Source organism: Canis aureus, chromosome 11, assembly GCF_053574225.1.
Source record: "Canis aureus isolate CA01 chromosome 11, VMU_Caureus_v.1.0, whole genome shotgun sequence".
Classification (NCBI taxonomy): Eukaryota; Metazoa; Chordata; class Mammalia; order Carnivora; family Canidae; genus Canis; species Canis aureus.
In genome coordinates, this window is record NC_135621.1 from 28,939,485 (window position 1) to 28,962,967 (window position 23,483).

General features: G+C 44.5%; 1 protein-coding gene across 18 annotated transcripts in view; it reads left to right on the forward strand.

Moving 5' to 3' along the window:
• FAM227A (family with sequence similarity 227 member A) overlaps positions 1 to 23,483 on the forward strand; it is a 97,117-nt gene that overhangs the window by 30,276 nt on the left and 43,358 nt on the right. For all 18 annotated transcript variants that reach the window (XR_013389087.1, XR_013389086.1, XR_013389088.1 and 15 more), the window contains 4 exons: positions 495 to 599; positions 2,746 to 2,825; positions 11,963 to 12,050; positions 20,720 to 20,814. Coding sequence is in view for 14 of the 18 variants with exons in the window: in XM_077914514.1 (XP_077770640.1) it covers positions 495 to 599; positions 2,746 to 2,825; positions 11,963 to 12,050; positions 20,720 to 20,814 (368 nt within the window). In the remaining 4 variants the exon portion in view is untranslated. The remainder of the gene's footprint in view (positions 1 to 494; positions 600 to 2,745; positions 2,826 to 11,962; positions 12,051 to 20,719; positions 20,815 to 23,483) is intronic.

A 23,483-nucleotide genomic window follows, 5' to 3' on the forward strand; every position in this document is an offset into this window, starting at 1 on the left:
CGTTTCTGGTTAGCTAAGTATGATAATATGTTGAACAAATACTTACTAATCTCCTATTTATCATGTGCTAGGTCCAGTGCTAAGCCCTGGAGATGCACAGGTGAATAAGATCCAGGTCTTGTGCTCGGGAGCTCATAGTCCAACAGGAAGAGAGGAGATAATCACTCCAGGAAAAGGAGTGATTACAATGCCTTCACATCTGGATAGCACAGGATCACGTGTCCTGGTGTGATCCAGTTGTCATACCCACGCTGTCTGGAGGTGCCAGGCAAACCTCTCCATCTCTTTTCCAGAGGAAGCCACCAAAGCTTCCTATAGATGCAGAGATGCAGGAAGTGGCTTCCCCAAGGCCACAGGCCCAGTGTAGGATGGGGCTAAGGCTTGAACCCCCTTCCCCAGGACCAGTGGGGGAGGGAGGGAAGGGGCTCTGTCTTGTTTTCTGCCTCCTTTCTCTTCTATGGAAGTTTTCATGATCACTCTTCACTCCCTGTTAGGTATCTACCCTTGCCTGCAGAGCTATAACAGCTGGGACTATTCAGAACTGGATCCAGAGAGATTCCGGAGAGAAAAAATAATTCTTCAGAGAAGATTGTTAAAGAGTAAGGTACCCCTTGTGGATTTGGGCCCCCTTTATTCCTGCCACACACCAGCCACCATCCAGTTGGGGCAGGGCAGGGCCTGGCAGGCTAGGGCCTTAGTATTGGCTGGTTCCCTCTCACATTCCCCCAAACTAGCCACCAACATGACTGAAATGCTTTCACTTAGGAATTCTAGAGTCAGCATGACATAATAGCTGGGAAACAGAGGTGGAACTTTATGTTAATTATACTGAGGGATGCCAGTGACTGGGTGTCTACTCTGGGTGAGGTTCCATGCTGGGTCTTTATCCATGTACTTAATCTCACAACAACCAGCTTGAGTATACACTAAATCCATTTCACAGATAAGGAAAGTAGAGTCCAGAGAAGCAAGTTGCCCAAGGCCTACTTTCTTATGGCACACAACAGGTGCATAAAGGGCCCTGTGTGCCAGACACGCATGCCCCGGCAGTGCAGTCTAGTGGAAAATTTAGGTTCCACAGTCACACTGCCATGGATTAGGCACTGCGGTGGCACAGGGAGAGATACCCAGTCTAGCCCTGAGATGGTCAGTCAGTGGCATGCAAGCTGAGATTTGAAGGATGTGTATTTTAGATAAGTGAAGGGGACAATTACTGTTCCAGATGGAGGGAACAGCATGTGAGAAGACCAGAGGCATTCCTCATGGCAGCCGTGAGAGGACTCTTAACGGGTAACCAGCCCGTGGGTGACGAGGCCAGAATCCAAACTCAGGACTGCAAAGCCAGAGAGACACATGCTGAGTTTGGCAGATATTTCCTCCAGCAAGGGCATATCGACCCATTTCATGGGTGCACCCCAGAGTCGCAGCGAAGCCCTATCTTTCATGGGTCAATAGGACCCAGGGGGCAGACAACATCCCACTAATAAAGTCCCTTAACCACACACAGGACTTTTTGGAAGTGGAAGATAGGAGTGAGAAAATTATTTTTGTCTTAAATATAGTGCAAACAGTTTGTGCTGTAGAGAACGAGTCTGACCACAAAGCGGTACTCTGATTAACAATAAAAATAATGCTATTGCACACTGGCTGCATTCTTTGCACCAGCCACTGTTTGGGTTCTTTTGTGTCATCCCTACCTGAACCTCACGAGTGAGCCTGTCAGCCTAATCTTACAGCAGGATTTGAGGTGCAGAGAGGTTCCTGCACCCAGGGCTTCCTGGCACAACTGGGGGCCAGGATTTTGCTCAGACGGCTAATCAGCCTCCTGCTCTTGTCAGCCGGTGGCCTCTGTGGCCAAGGACATGGTTCTCCCCTCTCAGCCTACCTCCCTTAGGGAAACTGAGGTCACTCAGCAGGACTGGGGGGCCTCCTGAGAAGCATATTGTCCCTGGAGGGGCTCTGGCAAGGCCTGTCACATGCTGCCTATAAGGACGAGCGGCATCAGCATCTCTAGAAGGGCTGAAGCGGACTCTGCGGTGACACCCCCCACCAGGATCTCTGAATGTTGTCCAGTTTGCGAGACACTGGCGCAGGGCCCAGGGAAGGCAGTGCTCAGAGAAGAGCATGGCTGCACTTACTGAGTGGAAATGATAGCTTCGCTACTCCTCCTGAGCCTGGCACTTTCATTGCCACTTTTCTCAGCATTTACATTTACTGACACACTTTATATGTTCCCTTTCCCAGCAATTACCATGGACACACAGAAATTTCAAAGTGAAAAAAAAAAAAAAAAATGTAACCTGTAAAGGGTCTTCAAATTTAATGACACTCCCTGGGGATGATTGTTACTTTTCTAAGGGATTAGTCCAACATTTATTCATTTCAGTGTTTCGAGGTTTTGAGTTTTTTGTTTTTCTTTGAAGCCAGTACTTGTTTTTTTTTTCTTCATGTGGGTTGAGTGCTTGCCCTGTGTACTAGACTCTGTATACATGATTTACTCTAATTTTTTCACCAGCCCCACAAAGGTAGGTAGTGTTCAGACCTCCAGCAGGATCAGAGAGGTTAGGTAACTTGCCCAAGGTCACTCAGCAGAGGGAATGACAGGGGCTCTGAATGACAGTTTGCCTGAGGTCCATTGTCCTGCTGTGGCTGTTGCCTCCAGGGAGGGGGCTGTGTCAGAACTCCTGGTCTGCAGTGTCAGCTCCCAGACAAGAAGGGACTGAAGCACATTTTTCTCTTCTCTAGAAAGAGAGTTCTCTTTGTTCACTTCTAAGAGATGTATCTCCCAGATGTCTATCCAGAACAAGAAAATCCATTGCCTTAAGGTGAGTAGAGGGGCACAAACCCAGACCCCTTGCATCCCCAAAAGCTGCAATAACTTCTAGTTGGTTCCACATCTCTGCACTCCCTGTCCATCATCTCAGGGAGGGATCCGGGTCACTCTAGGTCTGTGTGAGTGAGTAGAGCACTGCAGGGTCACCCCACAGAAGTGCAGTGATTGGGGGATGAGAGGAACAGAAGCAGTTTCTAAGTGTAGGCTCAGCTCAAAGTGTTTTCGTATTTTTTCCTATCACTCCTCATCATAAACCTGTACTTGGCTCTCCTATCTGATATACGAAAGATGTTTAGGGTTCAAAGCTGGTGGCCAAGAAAGAATTCTTGAGATGTCTTTGATGCAAAAAGGTGGTTTTATTAAAGCACAGGAACAGGACCCATGGGCAGAAAGAGCTGCACTGGGGTGTGATGAGTGGCTGGGCCGTTATATACTTCCGTGTGGGGAAGGGGTTAGGGAGAACCTGAGTCTAAGGAATTTTGGAAGCAAGGTTTCCAGGACCTTGAGGGAGCTAGCTATTGTTGGGATAAGGTCATTTCATTGTCTGATAAACCCTTAGTCACGAGACCCTTCAGATGTCTGTCGGTGGGTCATATGCTTGCAGGATGATTGCCAACACATATCTTGGGGGGTTTAGAGATAAAGGAAGTTTCCAAAGGAATGTTTATATGTTAAAGTAGATTCACAGGATTGTGGGGGTCGGGCTAGGATTGCCTTTTGCCCTTTGCCAAGTATTAACATCGAGGCAGCTGAGCTCCTAGAAGAAGGTCACTCTGCCTGTTTCAAGGACTTGTCAGTGGGCTGTAGGGAGTAAGGAAACTTGATTTGTCTTCTGCCTTTGTTTCCCACATCATGCTTGACACCACCTTGCCCCTCTCTGCCCTGTGATGTTCCCTCCTAGGTAGCTCCAGCACCACCTCTCCCCTCTATTTTGCCCCTCTCCTGTCCCCAAATTCAGTTTGAGCTCCTCCACTGTTGTCGTAGGATCCTGGATACCTGCAATCTTTTCAATTTTAGTATATGTGCTACCAAAGCGAGCACCCTGCAATCTTTTCAAAATGCAGATCTAATTATGTTATACTGTCACCCCCTGGTCCCACCCTACTCACCCTACCAGAAACACCCTCCCCCAGCCCAAATGAAAAATACCTCCCAAACTTCAGAAGGCTTCCTCTTGCCTTGGGGTAGACTGACCTGTGTGGCCCCGCCATGACCTGTCAGCCCTATCCCCACCCTCCTCTGCTCTTGGGGTCCCACTGCAGGGTTGTTCTCTCAGTTCCTTGTAGACATCATATCCCCTACCAACACCTGGCCTTTGTACCTACCAACACTCCCTCCCCCACTGCCTCCAGCATCATCAGCATCTCCTCCCATTGGTAACATGAAACCTGCCAAATGCTACCTAGCAAGGCATACTTTTTTCCAGAGAGCTGGAAAAAAAATGCCTGGGAAAACTATGAATGAGGCCTTTTGCTGCCCCCCCCCCCCTTTTCTTTAAAGATGTTATTTATTTTGGAGAGAAATAGATAGCAAGAGATTGAGCATGAGTAGCAGGGAGAGGGAGAAGCACACTCCCTGTTGAGCAGGGAGCCCAACATGAGCCTTGATCCCAGGATCATGACCTGAGCCGAAGGCACATACACCTAACAGTCTGAGCCACCCAGGCGCCCCATTGCTGCCCGTTTTTGTAAGTAATACACTTACTGGCACACAGCTGAGGTCACTGGTTGTCTGCTGTCTTCGACGATCTTTGCTCTCCAATGACAGAGTTGAGTACTTGTCATACAGACCTTATGGACTGCAAAGCTGTAGACATTCACTCTCTGGCTGTTTGCAGGAGTGTGCAGGGGACAAGCACTCATCCTATCCCAGCTGAAGCCTCGGGGCCAGCGGTCTCCACCCTGCTCCACATTCTGTCCCTTGTTCTGCGCGCTCAGAGCCCTCTCCTTCCAAACTATGGAATTATTCAGTCATTGCTCTGATGGCTGTGTCTCCCACTAATCTTTAAGCTGTAGACCCACATCCTTGTTTCTAATACCTTTGTTCTTAATAAGTAGGATAGGAGGTATGAGGCTTGACTCATCATTAGACCAGCCTTTCCCCTTTGCTTGGAGCTGGGTGGGCGGTGTTTCCACCCTGGAACATTCACCAGGTATTTGAAATGAATGGGTGAAGGGTGTGCCTTTCTGTTGTAAAATGGGATAAAGGCCCACTGCCAACTCCCGCGTGTTCTCAGGACAATCGCTTTTCGAAAACAGGATGTGAGGACATTTGGGGATCTGGCAATGGACATCCTTCTAACTGGCAATCCCAGTATTCCTTGGAAAGTCTTCATGTCACCATAGGGGTTGAAGGTCTCTGGTTAAAGCCTGCTCTCTGTTCTGAAAAAAAGATTCACGGCAGCCATACTCTTCAGTTTTAAGGGGCAAAAAACCACTTTATTGATATTATAAAAATCTAACAGAAACAAAAATAAGGGAAATCTGCACATACATGAGGGATATAGTAAGCAGGAAAAGAGAATAAGGCAAAGTTATATCAAATCTGGTACTTACGACATCCAACCTCATCATTGGGGGGAGCCCCCTGGAGACAGCCAGGCTGGAGTCCTGATGGAGAGGTCTGGGCCGAGCATCCTCCTCTCCAGTGAGACTTCAACTGACCCTATTCAACTGACCCTAATAAGGGCCCTATTTATAGGGCAAATAAGTATTTGTAGGGCAAATGACTGGGGTCTGAAGTGAAACATTTGTTTGCCTATGGCAGTTTGGAGCAAGCTGCATTTCTATGTTATCATGTCTTTACATCTTCAAGGAGCCTGGGCTAGGTGTGCTTGGCTCCCCTCTGGGATTCTGGGGCAGCCAGCCCAGCCTGGAGCCTGCAAGGCAAATTTTATAGCTCTTGGCGTCCAGACCAGAAGGGCCAGTTCTGACCTAGTAGGTCAACTAATGTCAACTAACCAGGCTCCTGAGGTCACTTACACAGCACGAGTCTCACAAACAACAATCTTTAGCCTACCTGCATCCATGTGGGACACATCACGGAAACCATCCATACAATACATTCCCCCAATTCAGACTGCAGTTGTGCAGCCTCCATGGCCCTGAGACTAATGTTACCACTTTAAGTCCCTGTCATGTGGTTGGCTGCTCCCACCTTCTTGAGATGCTCTTTTCTCTTGGCTTCTATGTTGCCAGACTTTTGTGAGTGCCTTCCTTCCTGGCTGGCTCCCTGTCCTGTCAGTCGGTCTGACATGGCCCCTTCCCCTCTACCTACGTATTCTCCCCATGTGGGTCTCATCTGGTCCTCTAGCTTTATTTATTTATTTATTTATTTATTTTAAGATTTTATTTATTTATTCATGAGAGACACAGAGAGAAGCAGAGATACAGGCAGAGGGAGAAGCAGACTCCATGCAGGGAGCCCGATGTGGGACTTGATCCCCGGACTCCAGGATCATGCCCTGGGCCAAAGGCAGGTGCTAAACAGCTGAGCCACCCAGGGATCCCTGGTCCTCTAGCTTTAAATGTCACCCATATGCCAGTAACACCCAAATCTGCCTCCCCACCCTGGCGTACCCAGTCACCCCCTGGGCCTCACCAGGGAGGATCTCAATGTGCAAGGCGGGAGGAGGTTTCCAGGAGGTTGCTAGCATCCAGCATCAGTTGTCTCCCGGAAAAGGGCAGCAGCCTCTTCCCGGGCTCCTCTCTTTCACCCTTGCCCAGCCTGGTCTCCACACAGTGACCAGAGTGACCTTTTCAAAGACATACACTAGATGAGGTTGTTCTCCACTTAAAACCTCCAGTGGCGGGCAGCCCAGGTGGCTCAGTGGTTTGGCACCGCCTTCAGCCCAGGGCGTGATCCTGGAGACCCGGGATTGAGTTCCATGTCAGGCTCCGTGCATGGAGCCTGCTTCTCCCACTGTCTGTGTCTCTGCCTCTTTCTCTCCCTCTCTCTCCCTCTGTCTCTCATGAATAAATAAATAAAATCTTTAAAAAATATACAGATAAAAATAACAAGGTTTAAAAAAAAAAAAAAAAAAAACCTTCAGTGGCTTCTCCAGTGCACTGGAATCAAATCCAGATTCCTTAGCCTGATTTGGACTACCCTGCAGAATCTGACCATCGCCTCCCTCTCCAGCCTCTTCACATCCTTTCACTCCCTTGGTGCCAGACATCAGCCTGCCAGACTTCCTTCTGCCTCTTGGACACTGCAGGCCTGTGTCCAGTTGGGCCCTTGTATTGTGACCTTTGCCTCAACGTGCTTTCCTCAGAATTCCAAGGGAATGGTTGGCTCTTCCTTGTCCTTCAGAGTCTAATTTCACTGACATTGCCCTAACAACAGCGATCCTGACCTCCCAGCTACTCTCATCACATGGCTGATTTAGTGCCCTGTATAGGGCTGCTCACAGACTGGTGCTCTTGCTGGGGGATTTATGTATTGTTTATGTCTAGGCTCTATTAGAATGTAAACTCCATGAGGACAGGGCCCCTTTACTCACTGTTCTATCTCCAGTTCCTAGAACTGACCCTAGCACAAAGGAGGCACTCAATGAATACTTCTTGACTTTATGAATGGGGTCATTCATCTGTGTGAAATCTTTTTTTTTTTTAATATTTAATTTATTTATTTGACAGAGAGAGAGTACAAGCAGGGGGAGCAGCAGGCAGAGGGAGAGGGAGAAGCAGACTCCCCCCTGAGCAAGGAGCCTGATGCAGAGCTTGATCCCAGGACCTTGGGATCATGACCCACACTGAAGGCAGATGCTTGGCCAACTGAGCCACCCAGGCTCCCTGTGTAAGGTCTTGGTCCTGTGCTTAGTTTATAATGGTGCTTTCTCTATAAGTGTCCTCCCTGAAGATGTATAGACAAAGCAGGCACTGCAGAGGGATAGCTGTCACTCAGAGACCAAAGTCAAAATATTATTTAATGTTTTTGCACTGCCTGTCACAACTGTGTAAAACAAAATGTATTTCCTTTGTACTGAAATGCATAAAATCTGACGATTATTTCAGAAACCCAACTAAAAATCCAGTTTTCTGCCCCAGAAATAGAAATAATCAAAAGCTTTCCAGCCTTGAAAGCAGCTAAAGTTTTACTGGGTGAACCAGGATGAACTAGTGGAATTCCGGGGTGAGGACAGAGCTTCTCACTTGTTTATAGCAGACCGGCTTTCCCATCTGCTCACAGAAATAGCTGTGTTCAAAATGTTTTTCAATGGCAACAATCTTTCTAAGAGTCCACAGTTGAGTTGCTTTAAGTCTGACCTGTGATTTGCCCTTCCCTTGCTTAGATTTGGGGTTGGCCCAGTGGGAATGAAAAAGCCTCTAACTGCATAGGGTTTTCACTCTGAGGCTTGGCTATAAATAAGGGCTCCTACCTTTTAAAGGTGGGGTCATTCATTCATTTAACAAATATTAGAGAAGATCATCAAGGAAGGTCTTTATAAAGAGGCATCATCAGAATTCTTACCTGCAAACAATGGAATCTCCTCAGGAAGAAATGTATTAAAGGAAAACAGTTGTGCACCGCTCCCCTGGGAGGGCCAGTGGGTTAGTTTCAGAGGCCATGCCACCAAGAATGATGCCCAAACCGTCCCACTCCTGAAGGGTACGCTGCTATGCCCTGACCAGTGTTCCTGGATGCTCAAAGCTCCGCTCTGCTTCCTGTCAGCAGTCTTCCCCAAACTGGAGTCTGCATGGTGCCACTTCATCATGTTGGTCATTTATACTTTGAAGTGTCAGGCAGGTGTAGTGCATCTAAAGGACAGACCGTAGGTGAAATGTCTGCATGACAGCCACAAAAGAAGTTGAGGGGAGTACCTTAAGTCTTTCACCTTGGGGCATGGGTCTTGTGTATGTGGAGAAGGAAGGGTGCACATGTGACAGATAACACTGCCAGGAAGAGCCATTTGAGCTGAGAACCAAAGGATGAGAACGCAGCCATTAAAAGAGTGAACGGAGGGGCACCTGGGTGGCTCAGTGGTTGGGCATCTGCCTTTAGCTCAGGTCATGATCCTGGGGTCCCGCATTGGGCTCCCTGCAGGGAGCCTGCTTCTCCCTCTTCCTATGTGCCTGCCTCTCTCTCTGTGTTTCTCATGAATAAATAAATAAAATCTTAAAAAAAAAAAAAAAGTGAATGGAAGAACCTTCCAGAAAAAGGGAACAGTATGTGCAAAGGCCCTGAGGCAGAAAAAAAAAGAGCTTGAGATAGTCAAGGAACAGAGAGAAGGCCAATGATACTGTCACCAGCACAAGTGGGAAAGAGGTGTAGGGGTCAAGGCTGGAGAGGTAGCAGGGGCCAGGTCCTATCCAGTTTGGAGGGTCATAGTAAGGAATATGGATATAATTTAAGTGCTATGGGAATCCATGAAATAGAGAAATGACACCATCTAATTTATATTTTTTATAAGATCACATTGTCTTCTGAATAAGAGGAATGTAACAGTAGGGGACACAAGACTAGTAAGGAGGCTTTTGTAGTTGTCTCAGGAAGAGACAGTGACAGCAGGTGGTAAAAAGCAAAGACCTGAAATGTGTTTTGTAGCCAGGTCTTTCAACATGGGCTAACCCATTTGCTTTGGGAATGGGGAGGAGGCATAGGGAAGGAAAGGAAGGAGCCAAGGATGCTTCCCCTGTGAGTGGCTTAAGCATCTGAATGGTCCCGTTCACCAAGAGGGAGAGTGGAGCCATTTGGGGTAGGGGCAAGCTACCGAGTTGAACTTGTTTACCTTTAAGATGACTGTGAGAAGCGTGGATGCAGATGATACCTAAGTGGTTCAATCTGCAAGACCAAGCTTTGGAGGAGAGGTCTGGATTAAAGGAAGAATAAGTCTTACCGAAGTTGCCTGTATCTGTGACAAAATATGGGAGCTAGGAGTGAAGGACCACCCTGGAGCCATAGGTAAAGGCAGGAAAACACACGAGCTTGGTTCCAGAAGATCGAAAATTCCCTCTATGTGATGCCACCTCTAAGTTGTACAGCTTTCAACAAAACTGAGCCTCTATGTTCTTACCTGCAAAATGGACATCACAACTGACATTCGTTCTTGCAGATTCAGTCCAGGGATAGGAAATGCTTCAGAGATTGCTCAGTCAAATCCTACCAGAATGTCTACTTATTTTACCAGAGTTTTCCCAAGTTCCAGAGCATGGGTACAGTAAGGGTATTAACAGTCATGACCCCGACTCCTCCAGCTCATGTCCATACCTGCTAATACCAGATCTGCGAAGTCACTGCCCTCCAGACACTTCTGGGCAGCCCCAGATTGAATCTCACATTGGCCCAAAACAGACTCCCTGGGGGCATGTGGGTGGCTCAGCCAGGTAAGCATCTGCCTTCGGCTCGGGTTCTCGGGGTCCTGGGATTGAGCCCCATGTCAGGCTCCCTGTTCAGCAGGGAGCCTGCCCCCCCCCGCCCCTTCCCCTCCTACTTGTGCACTCTCTATCAATAAATAAATAAAATCTTTAAACAACAACAACAACAAAAATAGGCTCCCTGGCTGCCCTGTCCCATCACAGCTGAGGCCTCAGCACATGAAATGTGAACAGCAGGGTGACCACATGGGGCAGAAGGGGGTTCCATCTCCTCTGGGCCTTGGTGAGGAGGGTTCCCAGAGCCGTCTTAGCTCACCCCCCACCTGCATAACAGACGCCTTGCCTCACACTGATCAAAGCCCAAGAGAATAAATGGGGAAGTGTTCTCTCCAGGCCTTACAACACCCTTCAAGGCAGGTAATTATTGTCTTTATTTGACAAAGGGAGCAAGAGACTCGAAGTAGTGAACACCTGCCCCCAGCCCACGCAGCTGACTTCAGCAGACAGCTTACTGAGCTCCTTCTGCATTGCCATGCTGCCTCTCCAACAAATAGACATAATCCCAGGATTTAAATCTATTTAAGTGCATTTGTTCTCTGCTGGACTCCTGATCTCTCTGAGGCCTGTTAACAAGGAGCGTGAAGCTTCATCGAGCCAGGAGCGTTTTCTCTCTAACACATCCCAGCACCCATTTTAACACTATAAAAATCAGTAGCTGTTGGACAGCTGGCTGCATGGTACACAGGAAGCCCTTGCAGCGCTCTCCACATTCAAATATCGTATTTATATACAAGCAAAGTGGTTGTTGAGGCTGGTGGACTGCTTGTCTGCCGCTTGGTGGGCCATCTGTTTAACGTTGCCAAACTCCTCCTCATCCTTAAAGACAGAGCAAAAGTGTCTTCTCTCCTTGGAAGCCCTCCAGCTCTCCCCCAGATGGAATCGAGTGTTCCCCACTCTGGCTTCCGATGAGACTCTGCTCCTACCGCTAGTGGCAGACTGTTAGTTGTTCCCCGATACCTGAGATCCTCTTGAACCCTAGGAACAGGACTCCTATCTTAGGAAAGTTGTAACCATGAGCTGGAAGAAATCAGAGCCCCTTGGGACTTATACAGCAGAAACACCGAACAAGCCCGGATCGCCCACCTTCAGGCTGTTTTGTGGCAGAAATTTCTACCTAGTTTGAACCATTGTCATTTTGAGTCTCTGACACTCACCTGACCCCAACTTACATTACCTCTCTAAGGACTATGTGATACTTTCTACCCCTTAATGTAACTGTCTATTTTCTGTTCTCTCCTCTGCTAGCCTGGGAGCCCCTCTGGGCAGGGACGAGGTTCCAGGGTGTGCCCAGTGGCAGACATAGTAGCAGTTGCTCAGTAAAATGTCCCCTGATGGAGGTGCCAGGATTGATTGTGTGAACGATGGCAGCAATGCTCACAGAGCATTTCCCATGAGCCACTCGTGCTTTGCTTACATGAACTCACTTAATCCTCCTAAGAACCTAGGGGGAAACCAAGACAACCAAGAGGTTCAGGGACTTGTCCAAGATTACCAGCTGTTTTGGGGGACAGGCCTGGGACTGGCACCCCAGCCTGCTCCATCCCCAGCACCTGCATTTTCCGTATCAGCCACCTCTTGGCCTTGCTCCTGGGTTGGAGGGCTGAGTGCTCAGGCCATACTGAACAGTCTCCCTTCACATGTTCTGTCACCAAGAACAATGAGAAATGTGTAGGAAATGTCATTCACACTATATTCCTCTCACAACCATTTTACTAAATCTATTCTTTTTTTTTTTTTTTTTCCTCCCCTGGAGTCTCCTGGTATAAGTTCAACCACTGAGAAAGACTCTTTGGCCAAGAAGAGTTTACCAGATAGCTCACAAACGCAGAATGTCACCAAAGGTACATTAACTACCTAAAAGGGAAATGTAGGCATTTGGGTTATGATTTCCCAAGCCCCGGTTTCTTGGGTTTATTCAAACATAACTTGCCACCCTCGTTTACCCTTGTAGGGCTAGCCTGGGCCTTGGCACCAAGTAATATCTTAAGAAAGGACAGAATTAAATTTTCAGTTCAGTAAGCCCTGATGAAGTTCCACCTTATGATGATGAGTTCAGCATGGTGCTAATATCTGTGAGGAAGATAGGTTGTTAGCCATGGAAGAAAAAACCCTAAGACATGATTGCTCCCCACCCCTCCATTAGAAACCAGCATTTATTGAGGTAGGAACTGATTTGTGTCCAGGCGTTAATTTATGAAGGAGACTGAGTGACTACACAGAGAGGCCAGTGCCTTCGAAATAAAAGTTTGGTACTCACAGCTCTAGAAACAGAGGCCCAGCACGCCACACAGAGCCACAGGAGGAAGCATCAGGGTCCATCAGGAGGCAGAACAGAGCAAAGGGAAGGCATAGGCCACAGGCATAGGCCTGGGATTTCTTTACAAAAGATTAGGCATGAAAGTGTAAACAGGTTAAGGTTAGTTAGAGTGATTCTGGTGGGCTTTGGGGCATAGGGCCTATCCCTAGTTGTCTGGCACTTGGCCCTGGGGTGACTTAGTGCAGGGAAAAAAACTGCCTTAGTGTGCAAGAGTTAGAGAAGTCAGTGGTTCAGAGCACTCTGGGTTACGGGGGAGACGTGAACAACTCTGGCCATTAATTTTGCCTTAGATGCCAAATGAACAAATAGAGAACCTAAGAAAACATAGAACAGAAACCCTTAAGTATCATTCTAGACACTTTTATGCATGTTATCATTATTCCAGAAAATTAAACAATCCTTTGTCTTGGTGAAGAAATGAAGGCTCAGAGTATATGAATTATGGCTCAATCAATCTGTTATTAAAACAAAATAAAACAAAACTTGAGAACCACCATTGAGAGATATAGCCTGATTCTAAACAGGGGTAAATATTTGTAGGAGACTTTGCAAGTCCTCAACATGTAAGCATACAGTTGACTCTTGAACAATACAGGGGTTAGGGACACAGATCGTACCTCTCACCTCAAAAATCCATGTATAACTTTTGACTGCCCCCCGCAAAACTTAACTACTAATGGCCTACTGTTGACTGGAAGCCTTATAGCCACACAAACAGTTGATTAAACAAGTTTTGTATGTTATATGTATTCTATGCTGTGTTCTTACAATAATGTCACCTAGAAAAAAGAAATTACTGGGATGCCTGGGTGGCTCAGTGGATGAGCGTCTGCCTTTGGCTCAGGGTGTGATCCTGGGGTCTGGGATCAAGTCCTACATTGGGCTTCCTGCATGGAACCTGCTTCTCCCTCTGCCTATGTCTCTGCCTCTCTCTCTGTGTCTCTCATGAATAAATAAATAAAATCTTTTAAAAAATAAAAAAGAAATTACTATTAAGAAAATCATAAGGGGATCCCTGGGTGGCGCAGCGGTTTGGCGCCTGCCTTTGGCCCAGGGCGCGATCCTGGAGACCCGGGATCGAATCCCACATCGGGCTCCCGGTGCATGGAGCCTGCTTCTCCCTCTGCCTGTGTCTCTGCCTCTCTCTCTCTCACTGTGTGCCTATCATAAATAAATAAAAATTAAAAAAAAAAAAAAAAAAGGAAAATCATAAGGAGGGGCACCTGGGAGACTCAGTAAGTTAAGCAACCCACTCTCAATCTAAGCTCAGGTCTTGATCTCAGGGTCGTGAGTTCAAGCCCCATGTCCAGCGTGGAGACTACTTAAGAAAAAAAAACAAACCCAAAGGCCAATTATATATTCAATTCATGAAGACACATGAGTCAAAGAGGAAGTATTCAAAGGGACTTAGAAAATATTTTGAACTGAATGAAAATGAGACCTTTTTTCCTAACATGAGCATTTAAGGCTATAGATTTCCCTCTGCACACTGAGGTGTTTCACAAATGTTTGGATATGGTCTCTTAATTTTTATTCAGTTCAGATTGTGTTTCCATTTGTAGCTGTTATGAAGAATGTTGCTATGGGCATCCATGTATAAGATTTTGTGTGCTATATGTTTTTATTTCTCTTGAGTATATGTAAACCAACAATTTGGGTTGTTGGTACAATTGCAAGTTGCACCAGGGTACAATTGCCAGGTGATTATGGTGACTTTTTTCTTTTTTTTTTTTTTTTTTTTTATTTGATTGATTGATTGAGTTAGAAATATAAGCAGAAGGAGAAGCAGGCTCCCTGCAGGGAGTCCCATGTGGGACTCCATCCCAGGACCCTGGGATCACAACCTGAGCCAAAGGCAGACAGATGCTCAACCACTGAGCCACCCAGGTGTCCTCATTATGGTGACATTTTGAGGAACTGTACTCTAAAGTGATCATCAGGGCAGCCCGGGTGGCTCAGCGGTTTAGCGCCGCCTTCAGCCCAGGGTGTGATCCTGGAGACCCGGGATCAAGTCCCGTGTCAGGCTCTCTGCATGGAGCCTGCTTCTCCCTCTGCCTGTGTCTCTGTCTCTTTCTCTCTCCCTCTCTGTCTCTCATGAATAAATAAATAAAATCTTTTAAAAATAAATAAAGTGATCATCATATACAGTTTGAATAATTAAGAGGAGAAAAATAGTCTTATATTTACTATATATAACCACATGTTTACTATTTATATTATATATATATATATTTTTTTTTTTTTTTTAATTTTTATTTACCCATGATAGTCACACAGAGAGAGAGAGAGGCAGAGACACAGGCAGAGGGAGAAGCAGGCTCCATGCACCGGGAGCCCGACGTGGGATTCGATCCTGGGTCTCCAGGATCGCGCCCTGGGCCAAAGGCAGGCGCCAAACCGCTGCGCCACCCAGGGATCCCTATATTATATATTTATTATGTATATTATATACCGTATGCAACCAAAAATTTATAATTTCTATTTTTTCCCATCTTTCTTTTTTTAAGATTTTTATTTTTAAGTAATCCCTATATCCAACATGGGGCTTGAACTTACAACCTTGAGATCAGGAGTCACAGGCTCTACCAACTGAGCCAGCCAGGCACCCATATTGTTTTTCCATTATTCTTGAAGTTCCAGGCTTCCCTTTGGTACCATTTTCTTTCTACTTGAAACAAAAACAAAAACAAATCAAAATAAAAACTCTTCCTTTAGTATCTGATTTACAATAGGTTTGCTGGCAGTGAATCTCCTTCATTTTCTTTCATCTGAGAATGTCTTTATTTCACCTTCATTCTGGAAGGGTATTTTTCCTGAATATTCTGGGTTGGCAGTTCTTTTCTTTCAGCCCTATAAAATGTTCTACAGCCATCTGGCCTCAATGGTCCCATGAGAAAATCCAGGCATTTACATAGTAGTTCCCCTTTTGTGTAATGCATTTTTCTTTCTCTGCCCTCAAGATATTTTTCTTTGTCTTGATCTTTCAGCTGGTTGATTAGAATGTGCTTGGGCATGGGTTTCTTTGGATTCAACTTGTTTGGGGTTTGTAGAGCTTCTTGAACCTGTGAGTTAATGTGTTTTGACAAATTTGGGAAGTCTTCAGAGATTATTTCTTTGAATAATTTTTTTTGTACTTCACTCTCTCCTTTTTTTTTTTTTTATAAAGATTTTATTTATTTATTCATGAGAGACACAGAAAGAGAGGCAGAGACACAGGCAGAGGGAGGAGAAATAGGTTCCATGCAAGGAGCCCGATGTGGGACTTGATCACGGGAATCTGGGATCAGGCCCTGAGCCCAAAGCAGATGCTCAACCGCTGAGCCACCCAAGTGTCCCTCTTTCTCCTTTCTTTATGGGACTTTGATGACACGGATGTTGGACCTGTTGGTATTGTTCCCTAGGTCCTTGAGGCCCTGTTCATTTTTTCCAATGAACATTTTCAATGTCTCCACATTGTTCAGATTGTGTGGTATAATAAAAATATAGATTTGGTCTTTGTCCCCAGTTCCTAACACAGAGTTCCTAAAACCCTTAGAGTTTCCCAAGTGATGGGAGTGTCTTTTGTTATTCATAATGAACATCTTTCAACCACACCTGAGGATGTGCTAATAGAATGACTCAGGTTGGGGCTCCAGATGGCTGCAGGATGGACTCTCATTACCAGGAAGACCAAACATGAGTAGAGGATGGGAACTTTCAGCCTCACCCTCTCCAATCTCCAGGGAAGAGAGAAGGACTGGAGATTAAGTTATAAAAGCTGTGTGGTTTGGTGAGCTTCCAGGTTGCTGGGCACATTATGTGTTGTGAATGTGGTATGCCTGAAGAGGGCATGGACCTTCCTCCCCCGTGCCTTGCCCTGTTTATCTCTTCCATCTTTCTGAGCTGCATCTTTTATAATAAATCTGTAGTAGTAAATAAGGTACTTTGCTGACTTCTGTGAGTCATCCTAATGAATTATCAAACCTGATAGTTGGTCATTGGAACCTCCAAATTTGTTAAAAGCTAGATAAAAATATGCATAACTGGGCACCCCATTTGAGACTGGTACCTGAAGTGGAGATAGTTTTGTCAGACTGAGTTCTTGTGGAATCTGACACTAACTGCAGGTAGATCTGGAACTCAATTGAATTGCCGAATACTCAGTTTACATCAGAGAATTGGTGTAGAAGAACCACACATGTGGTATCAGAAAATACCACACAAACTGGATAACTTCTATTGATCTATCTTCAAGTTCATTGTCTCTTTTCCTCTGTTACCTCAGTTCTGCTATTGATCCCATCTAGTGAATCAATCTATCTTTCTTTCTTTCTTTCTTTCTTTCTTTCTTTCTTTCTTTCTTTCTTTCTTTCTTTCTTTCTTTCTTTCTTTCGATTTTACTTATTTGACAGAGAGAGAGAGAGCACAAGCAAGGGGAGCAACAGAGGGAGAGGGAGAAGCAGACGCCCTACTGAGCGAGGAGCCCAGCGCAGGGCTCAATCCCAGGACCCTGGGATCATGACCTGACCTAAATGCAGATGCTTAACTAACTGAGCCACTCCAGTGCCCCAGGGGGAATTTGTTTTCAACTGCATTTTTCAGTTGTAAAATTTCTATTTGGTTTCCTGTCATAGCTTCTTTTTCCCTACTGAGACTCACTATTTTTTCATTGGTTTCAAAGTGTTCGCCCTTACTTTGTACAGGATTGTTATAATGAATGATTTACAGTCTTTATTTGATTGTTTCAACAGCTGAGTCATTTTAGGGCAGGTGATACTGATTGTCTTTTTCCCTTGAGAATTCAAACTTTCCTCATTCTTTGTATGTTGAATAATTTTTTTTGAATATTTTATTTATTTATGATAGTCATACAGAGAGAGAGAGAGGCAGAGACACAGGCAGAGGGAGAAGCAAGCTCCATGCACCGGGAGCCCGACATGGGATTCGATCCCGGGTCTCCAGGATCACGCCCTGGGCCAAAGGCAGGCGCCAAACCGCTGCGCCACCCAGGGATCCCTGTTGAATAATTTTGGATTGTATTCTGGGCATTTTAAATATAAGATTTGAGGCTGGTTTAGATGTATTGAGAAGGTTGGAGTGTTTTGTTCTGTTTTTAGCATGAAATTCACCAGATTAGGTTCAGGTCACAAGTTCTGCCTTCTGTAGATTGTGCTTTCAATGCTAGTTCAGTTTTCAAAACTTTTGCAATGCCATTTGGATCCATCCTACACCTGTGCCATCCAGGAACCACATCTGAGACCTGAGCAGTGATCTACCTTGCAGTTCAGTTCTGAAAGCCTTTGGTGTGCTGTTTAGGGTCAGATGCACATATGTATGTGCAGCTCAAGTGAACATGACTTCCACACACAATTTGATGGGATTCTTTCCTTGACCTCTCTCTTCTTACCCATGCTCGGCTCCAAAGGTACCTCCTGTCTGGTCTTCTGCTGGAAGGTTGAAACTTCATTCTCTCCGCTCTTCTGCATACTTCCTGTGACTGGGTCTGCCTCCATGGCCAACTGGGAGGAAGACAGAGAGAGGGCAAAAGTGACAGAGATTCCCTCCACACTCTGTATCACACAAGTCCTCCCTCAGAGTTTTAGATGCCTATCCAGCTGCCATTTCTGCTGCTGTCACTACCATATAGGGTTGCAGCTTCAGGAAGATGGTTTGCTGAGATGTATGGGTGAATACAAGAGAATACTTGCTGTATTAAGCGAGTATTAAGCATCTGCATTTGGCTCAGGTCATGATCCCAGGGTCCTGGGACTGAGCTCTAAGCTGGGCTCCCTGCTCAGTAGGGAGTCTGCTTCTCCCTCTTCCTCTGCTGCTCCCCTTGCTTGTGCTCTCTCTTTCTCTCTGTCAAATAAGTAAAATCTTAGGGAAAAAAAGATAAGAAGAAAATTCACTAGATGGGATCAAGAGAATACACTCTTGCTGTCCCTTAAGACTTCTTACTTCTTAGATCACAAATAGAGGGCTTCTGTTAGATCTCTTTCTGTCTTCACCTGGTTCTCAGTTCTGGGATTCATGTTGCCTTTGAGCCAGGACATTCAAGAGGTAAAAATAAATCCAGGAAACTCATTGCCATATGGTTCTTATTTTGAGTTCTGGTTTCCTTTTCTAAGTCACTTGCTATCATCTACTTTTCAGAGTCCTCAGATAGCCACCCCATGCATTATGTCCAGGACTTTTAGTTGCATTTAAAGGGAGTTGGGGTAGGATGTGCTTACTCTACCCTAACCAGAACTAAAATCCTGATAGAGTTCTTTTGGTTCTTTTTATTTTTTTTACTCTATATTATTCTAATTTTTTTGGAAATTATATATTCTGTCTATATTCTTTATTGCAGATTTTTCTTTATTGCATTGAATTTTATTTTCTTTTTTAAAAATATTTTTATTTATTTATTCATGATAGACATAGAGAGAGAGAGGCAGAGACACAGGCAGAGGGAGAGAAGCAGGCTCCATGCAGGAAGCCCGATGCGGGACTCGATACCAGGACTCCAGGATCATGCCCTGGGCCAAAGGCAGGCACCAAACCACTGAGCCACCCAGGGATCCCCTGCATTGAATTTTAAACAGGAACAATCCTCCTCCTCATCCCCAAGGAACATTTAGCAATGCCTAGAGACATTTTTGGCTATAAATGTCTCAGGGAGAGGTTGCCACTAACATCTAGTGGGTAGAGGTCAGGGATACTGCCAAATATCCTACAACACACAAGACATCCCCCACAACAAAGAATCATCCAGCCAAAATGTCCACAGTATCAAGATTGTGAAACCTTGCTTTATTACATGCATTTGAATTTCTTTCATTCATATTTAATTTTATCTAAAGTTAATTAATAACTTAACCTACCTTTCCTGAACAAATCGAGAGCTTGGACTAATTTAACTCCAAGCTCTTATCTCCATATTTAAATGCTATTTTTTCTAGTGTTTTTAGCTCTTATTTAAAAACCTTATGAATTACATATTATACTTATTATTGTAGATAATTTTTGTTTGGTCTTAAACTATCATGTTATTTGCTTACTTCTTGATGCTCAGACTATCTTTGTGTGATCATTTTTCCTGGAAAAAAAATATTAGGTAGATAAATAGATATTGAGAAAGAAAGAATAAGAAAGAGAATCTTAGCAGTTCCTTCACAAGTGTCTTCCCTTAGTTTTTGTTTTTAAATATTTTATTTATTTATTTATTTATTTATTTATTTATTTATTTATTTATTTAAGAGAGAGAGAAGAGAGCACAGGCAGGGGGACTGGCAGAGGGAGAGGGAAAAGCAGGGTTCCTGCTGAGCAGGGAGCCCAAGCAGGGCTCAGTCCCAGGATCCTGGGATCCTGACCTGAGCCAAAGGCAGATGCTTAACTAACTGAACCACCCAGGTGCCCCAAGTTTTTGTTTTTCTATGAATGTCTTTGTTTCACCTTTGTTCTTAAAGATAGTTTGTTGGGTACATAAGTCTACCTCAATGCTTTGATTATTTCATTCCATTGTCTTCTGTCTTCTGTTGTTACTGTTGAGAACTCTACAGTCATTCTCATTGTTATCCTTTTATAGATGATCTGTTGTTTCTCTTGGCCCATCTTTAAGGTAGTCTGTGTTAACCTTCTCCCACAGAAAAGCTATAATTTTGTGCAAGAACTGGATCTTTTATTCTCAGCACTGTTTCTGATTCTGCATAGTTTATTTGTTTGTTTATTTTTAAGTAATTTCTACACCCAATGTGGGGCTTATTCACAACCCCGAGTTCAAGAGTCACATGCTCTACTGACTAAGCCAGCTAGATGTACCTCTGCTTAGCATTTTTGAAGGCATCAAGCCTCTCTTTTCTTATTCTGTGGCTATAGTGTAACTTGTAGAGAATTCTATATGTGGCATTGAGTTGGTGTTACACTTATTATCGCATGTCTTTTTTTTCTCACTAAACTGAGTTCCTTGAAGATAATCTACCTCCAGCACTGAGCATAGGCTTAACACATAGTAGACACTCAGTAGATGTTTGCTGGATGGGTAGAAGGGACAAATGTGTGGCTGCAGGTAAATGTATGAATTTACCTGAGCTTCTTCCTCTAGCATCGTCCAATGATCTGAATACACCCAGCCATTTTCACATTAATAGGAAGCTGAGATCTACAGTACATGTTTCCTCATCACAGCTGACAAGCTGCAGTGATCCTTTTTTTGTTAACGTTGCATTGCAGAGTATCACGGTCAGACTCTGGTCTTCAGGAAAGCTGCAAAACAAGTCAAGAGGATATCACAAGCAAGAGAATATGAGAATATGCTTCCCAAGCAGGTGAGCACATGATTGGAAATTTCATAGTAGAGATGATTTAAGAGGGGCTAGGAGATCTGGTAAGAAAAGCCAGCATGGTGAAGCTGTCAGGGTAGAAACTGGGGTATTTCCGATTACAGACTCAGCTGATACACTCAGGAAATTTCCTAAGGGTAATTCCCGGCTAAAGTAGGCACCAGTTGAGTGGACATTTTATCTGGATTTCTCCAGGGCTTTAAGTTATCTGCTTGAAATTCAGGAGCCTTGATGTAATGGAAAGAGAGCACTGAGCCTCAGATTCCTACTCTAAAATAGGGATGATAATTCCTAGATCATGGTGTTCTTACGAGGTTTACCTGAGGTAGTGATGATAATTAACATGTAATGAACACTTACTATATGTCAGACATTAAATTAAACCTGTACCTGCAGTATATTTTATTTTACAGTCATAGTCCTCTGCTCTTTGGTTTAATAGTGAGGGAAGTGGTGCTCAGAGCATTGTCCAAATTCACAAAGTAAGTAAGTGATAAAGCCAAGACTTGCGTGCAGATCTGATTCTGAGCCTGAGCTTTCAATCTCTGAGCTTTGCCACTAGCAAAGTCCTCAGAACTTGAAAGGCCCTGGATTGGTATGTGTTCTGTCCTCTTTTCCCCTCCCCTAACTCTTCCCCACAAACCTCTGAGGATGGTAGTTTACATCAATGGCACCTTCAGAGTTCTTGAACCTTCTTCATTTCTCCATGTTTTACTGCTGCCTATTTCCCCTCATTATTTAGGAGTGAAATTTTGAGAAGTAACAGGACATGATGGAAAACACAGACAAATAAATCTCAGTCCTATATCTCATCAACTGTGTTACTTAAGCAGGTTGTTTAAAAACAATTTTTTTTCTTTTAAAGATTTTATTTATTTATTCATGAGAGACACGAGAGCGAGAGAGGCAGAGACACAGGTAGAGGGAGAAGCAAGCTCCATGCAGAGAGCCTGACACGGGACTCGATCCTGTGACCCCCAAGATCACACCCTGAGTCAAAGGCAGATGCTCAACCGCTGAGCCACCCAGGCATCCCTGTTTAAAATTTTCTGATCTTATTCTATAAAATGGAATAAATAGGGACACCTGGATGGCTCAGTCAGTTAAGTGTCTGCCTTTGGCTCAGGTAATGATCTCAGGATCCTGGGATCGAGCCCTGAGTTGGGCTCCCTGCTCAGTAGTAGTTTGCTTCTCTCCCACCCCCAACTCATGCCCTCTCTTTCTCTCTCTTAAATAAATAAATAAATAAATAAATAAATAAATAAATAAATAAATAAAATTTTATTTTAAAAGTATAAAATAAGGAAAATATAAAATAATTAAAATCCAGTTATGGCCTTTCCTGCTGACAGAGCTAGTGATAGGTGATGAGCAGTTGTGTCCTACTCTGTGACCCATCTTGGTGAGGAGAGGAAGCCGAGCAGTTAGAGTGGATGGTGGCAGATTTTAATAGGAATGGAATGTAGCTGAGAGCCAATGGCCTGGCAGAGACAAGCAGAAGGGAATTGCCAGAGGAAAGTTGGCTCAGCGAGCTATTTATGGGGGCCCACTGGCCACTCTTGACTGAGGAGCTAACATGTGATTCCACCCCTTGAAGAGGTACAGCATTGATGTAATCAGTTGCCCATTCTATTTTTTTTTAATACCATAGTTTTTATTGAGAAGATAATCTGTGCCCATGGTAAAATCAAACAATATTAAAGGATATGTAATAAAAAGTAAATTTCTCTTCCATGCCAGGCCCTATGCCCTGTACCAACAGGCCAACACTGTTTTCCCATACATCCTTCTAGAAATGTCTGATGGATATCAAGGAATATAAACCTTTTAAATGTTTTTTTTTTTTTTTTTTTTTTATTGGGATCCCTGGGTGGCGCAGCAGTTTGGCGCCTGCCTTTGGCCCAGGGCACGATCCTGGAGACCCGGGATCGAATCCCACGTCGGGCTCCCGGTGCATGGAGCCTGCTTCTCCCTCTGCCTGTGTCTCTGCCTCTCTCTCTCTCTCTGTGACTATCATAAATAAATAATTTTAATTAATTAAGTAAATAATAAATAAACAAATAAATAATTTTTAATAAAATAAATAAATAATAATAATAATAAATAAATAAATAAATAATTTTTATTTATTTATGATAGTCACAGAGAGAGAGAGAGAGAGGCAGAGACACAGGAAGAGGGAGAAGCAGGCTCCCTGTGGGGAACCCGATGTGGGACTCTATCCTAGGACCCCGGGATCATGACCTGAGCCAAAGGCAAACGCTCAACCACTGAGCCACCCAGGTGCCCCTACATTGACTCATTCAATCTTCTTTTATTATCCTCATTTTATAGATAAGGAAACTAAGGCTCAGGAATATTATCTTGCTTAAAGCCAAATAACTAGTAGGTGGCAGAGCCAAGATTTTTAAGACACAATTTGCATACCATAAAATTCTTCATTTTAATGTACAATTTAGTCATTTTTCATTTTTTCACAAGGCTTTGCAATCATCACCACTATCTAATTCCAGAACATTTGTATTGCCCCCCAAAAGAAACTGCATACTCATTAGTAGTCACTCCACGGTCCCCTCTCCCCAAGCCTCTGCAAGCCACCAATCTACTTCTCTGTCTGTATGGATTTGCCTATTCTGGACATTTCATATAAATAG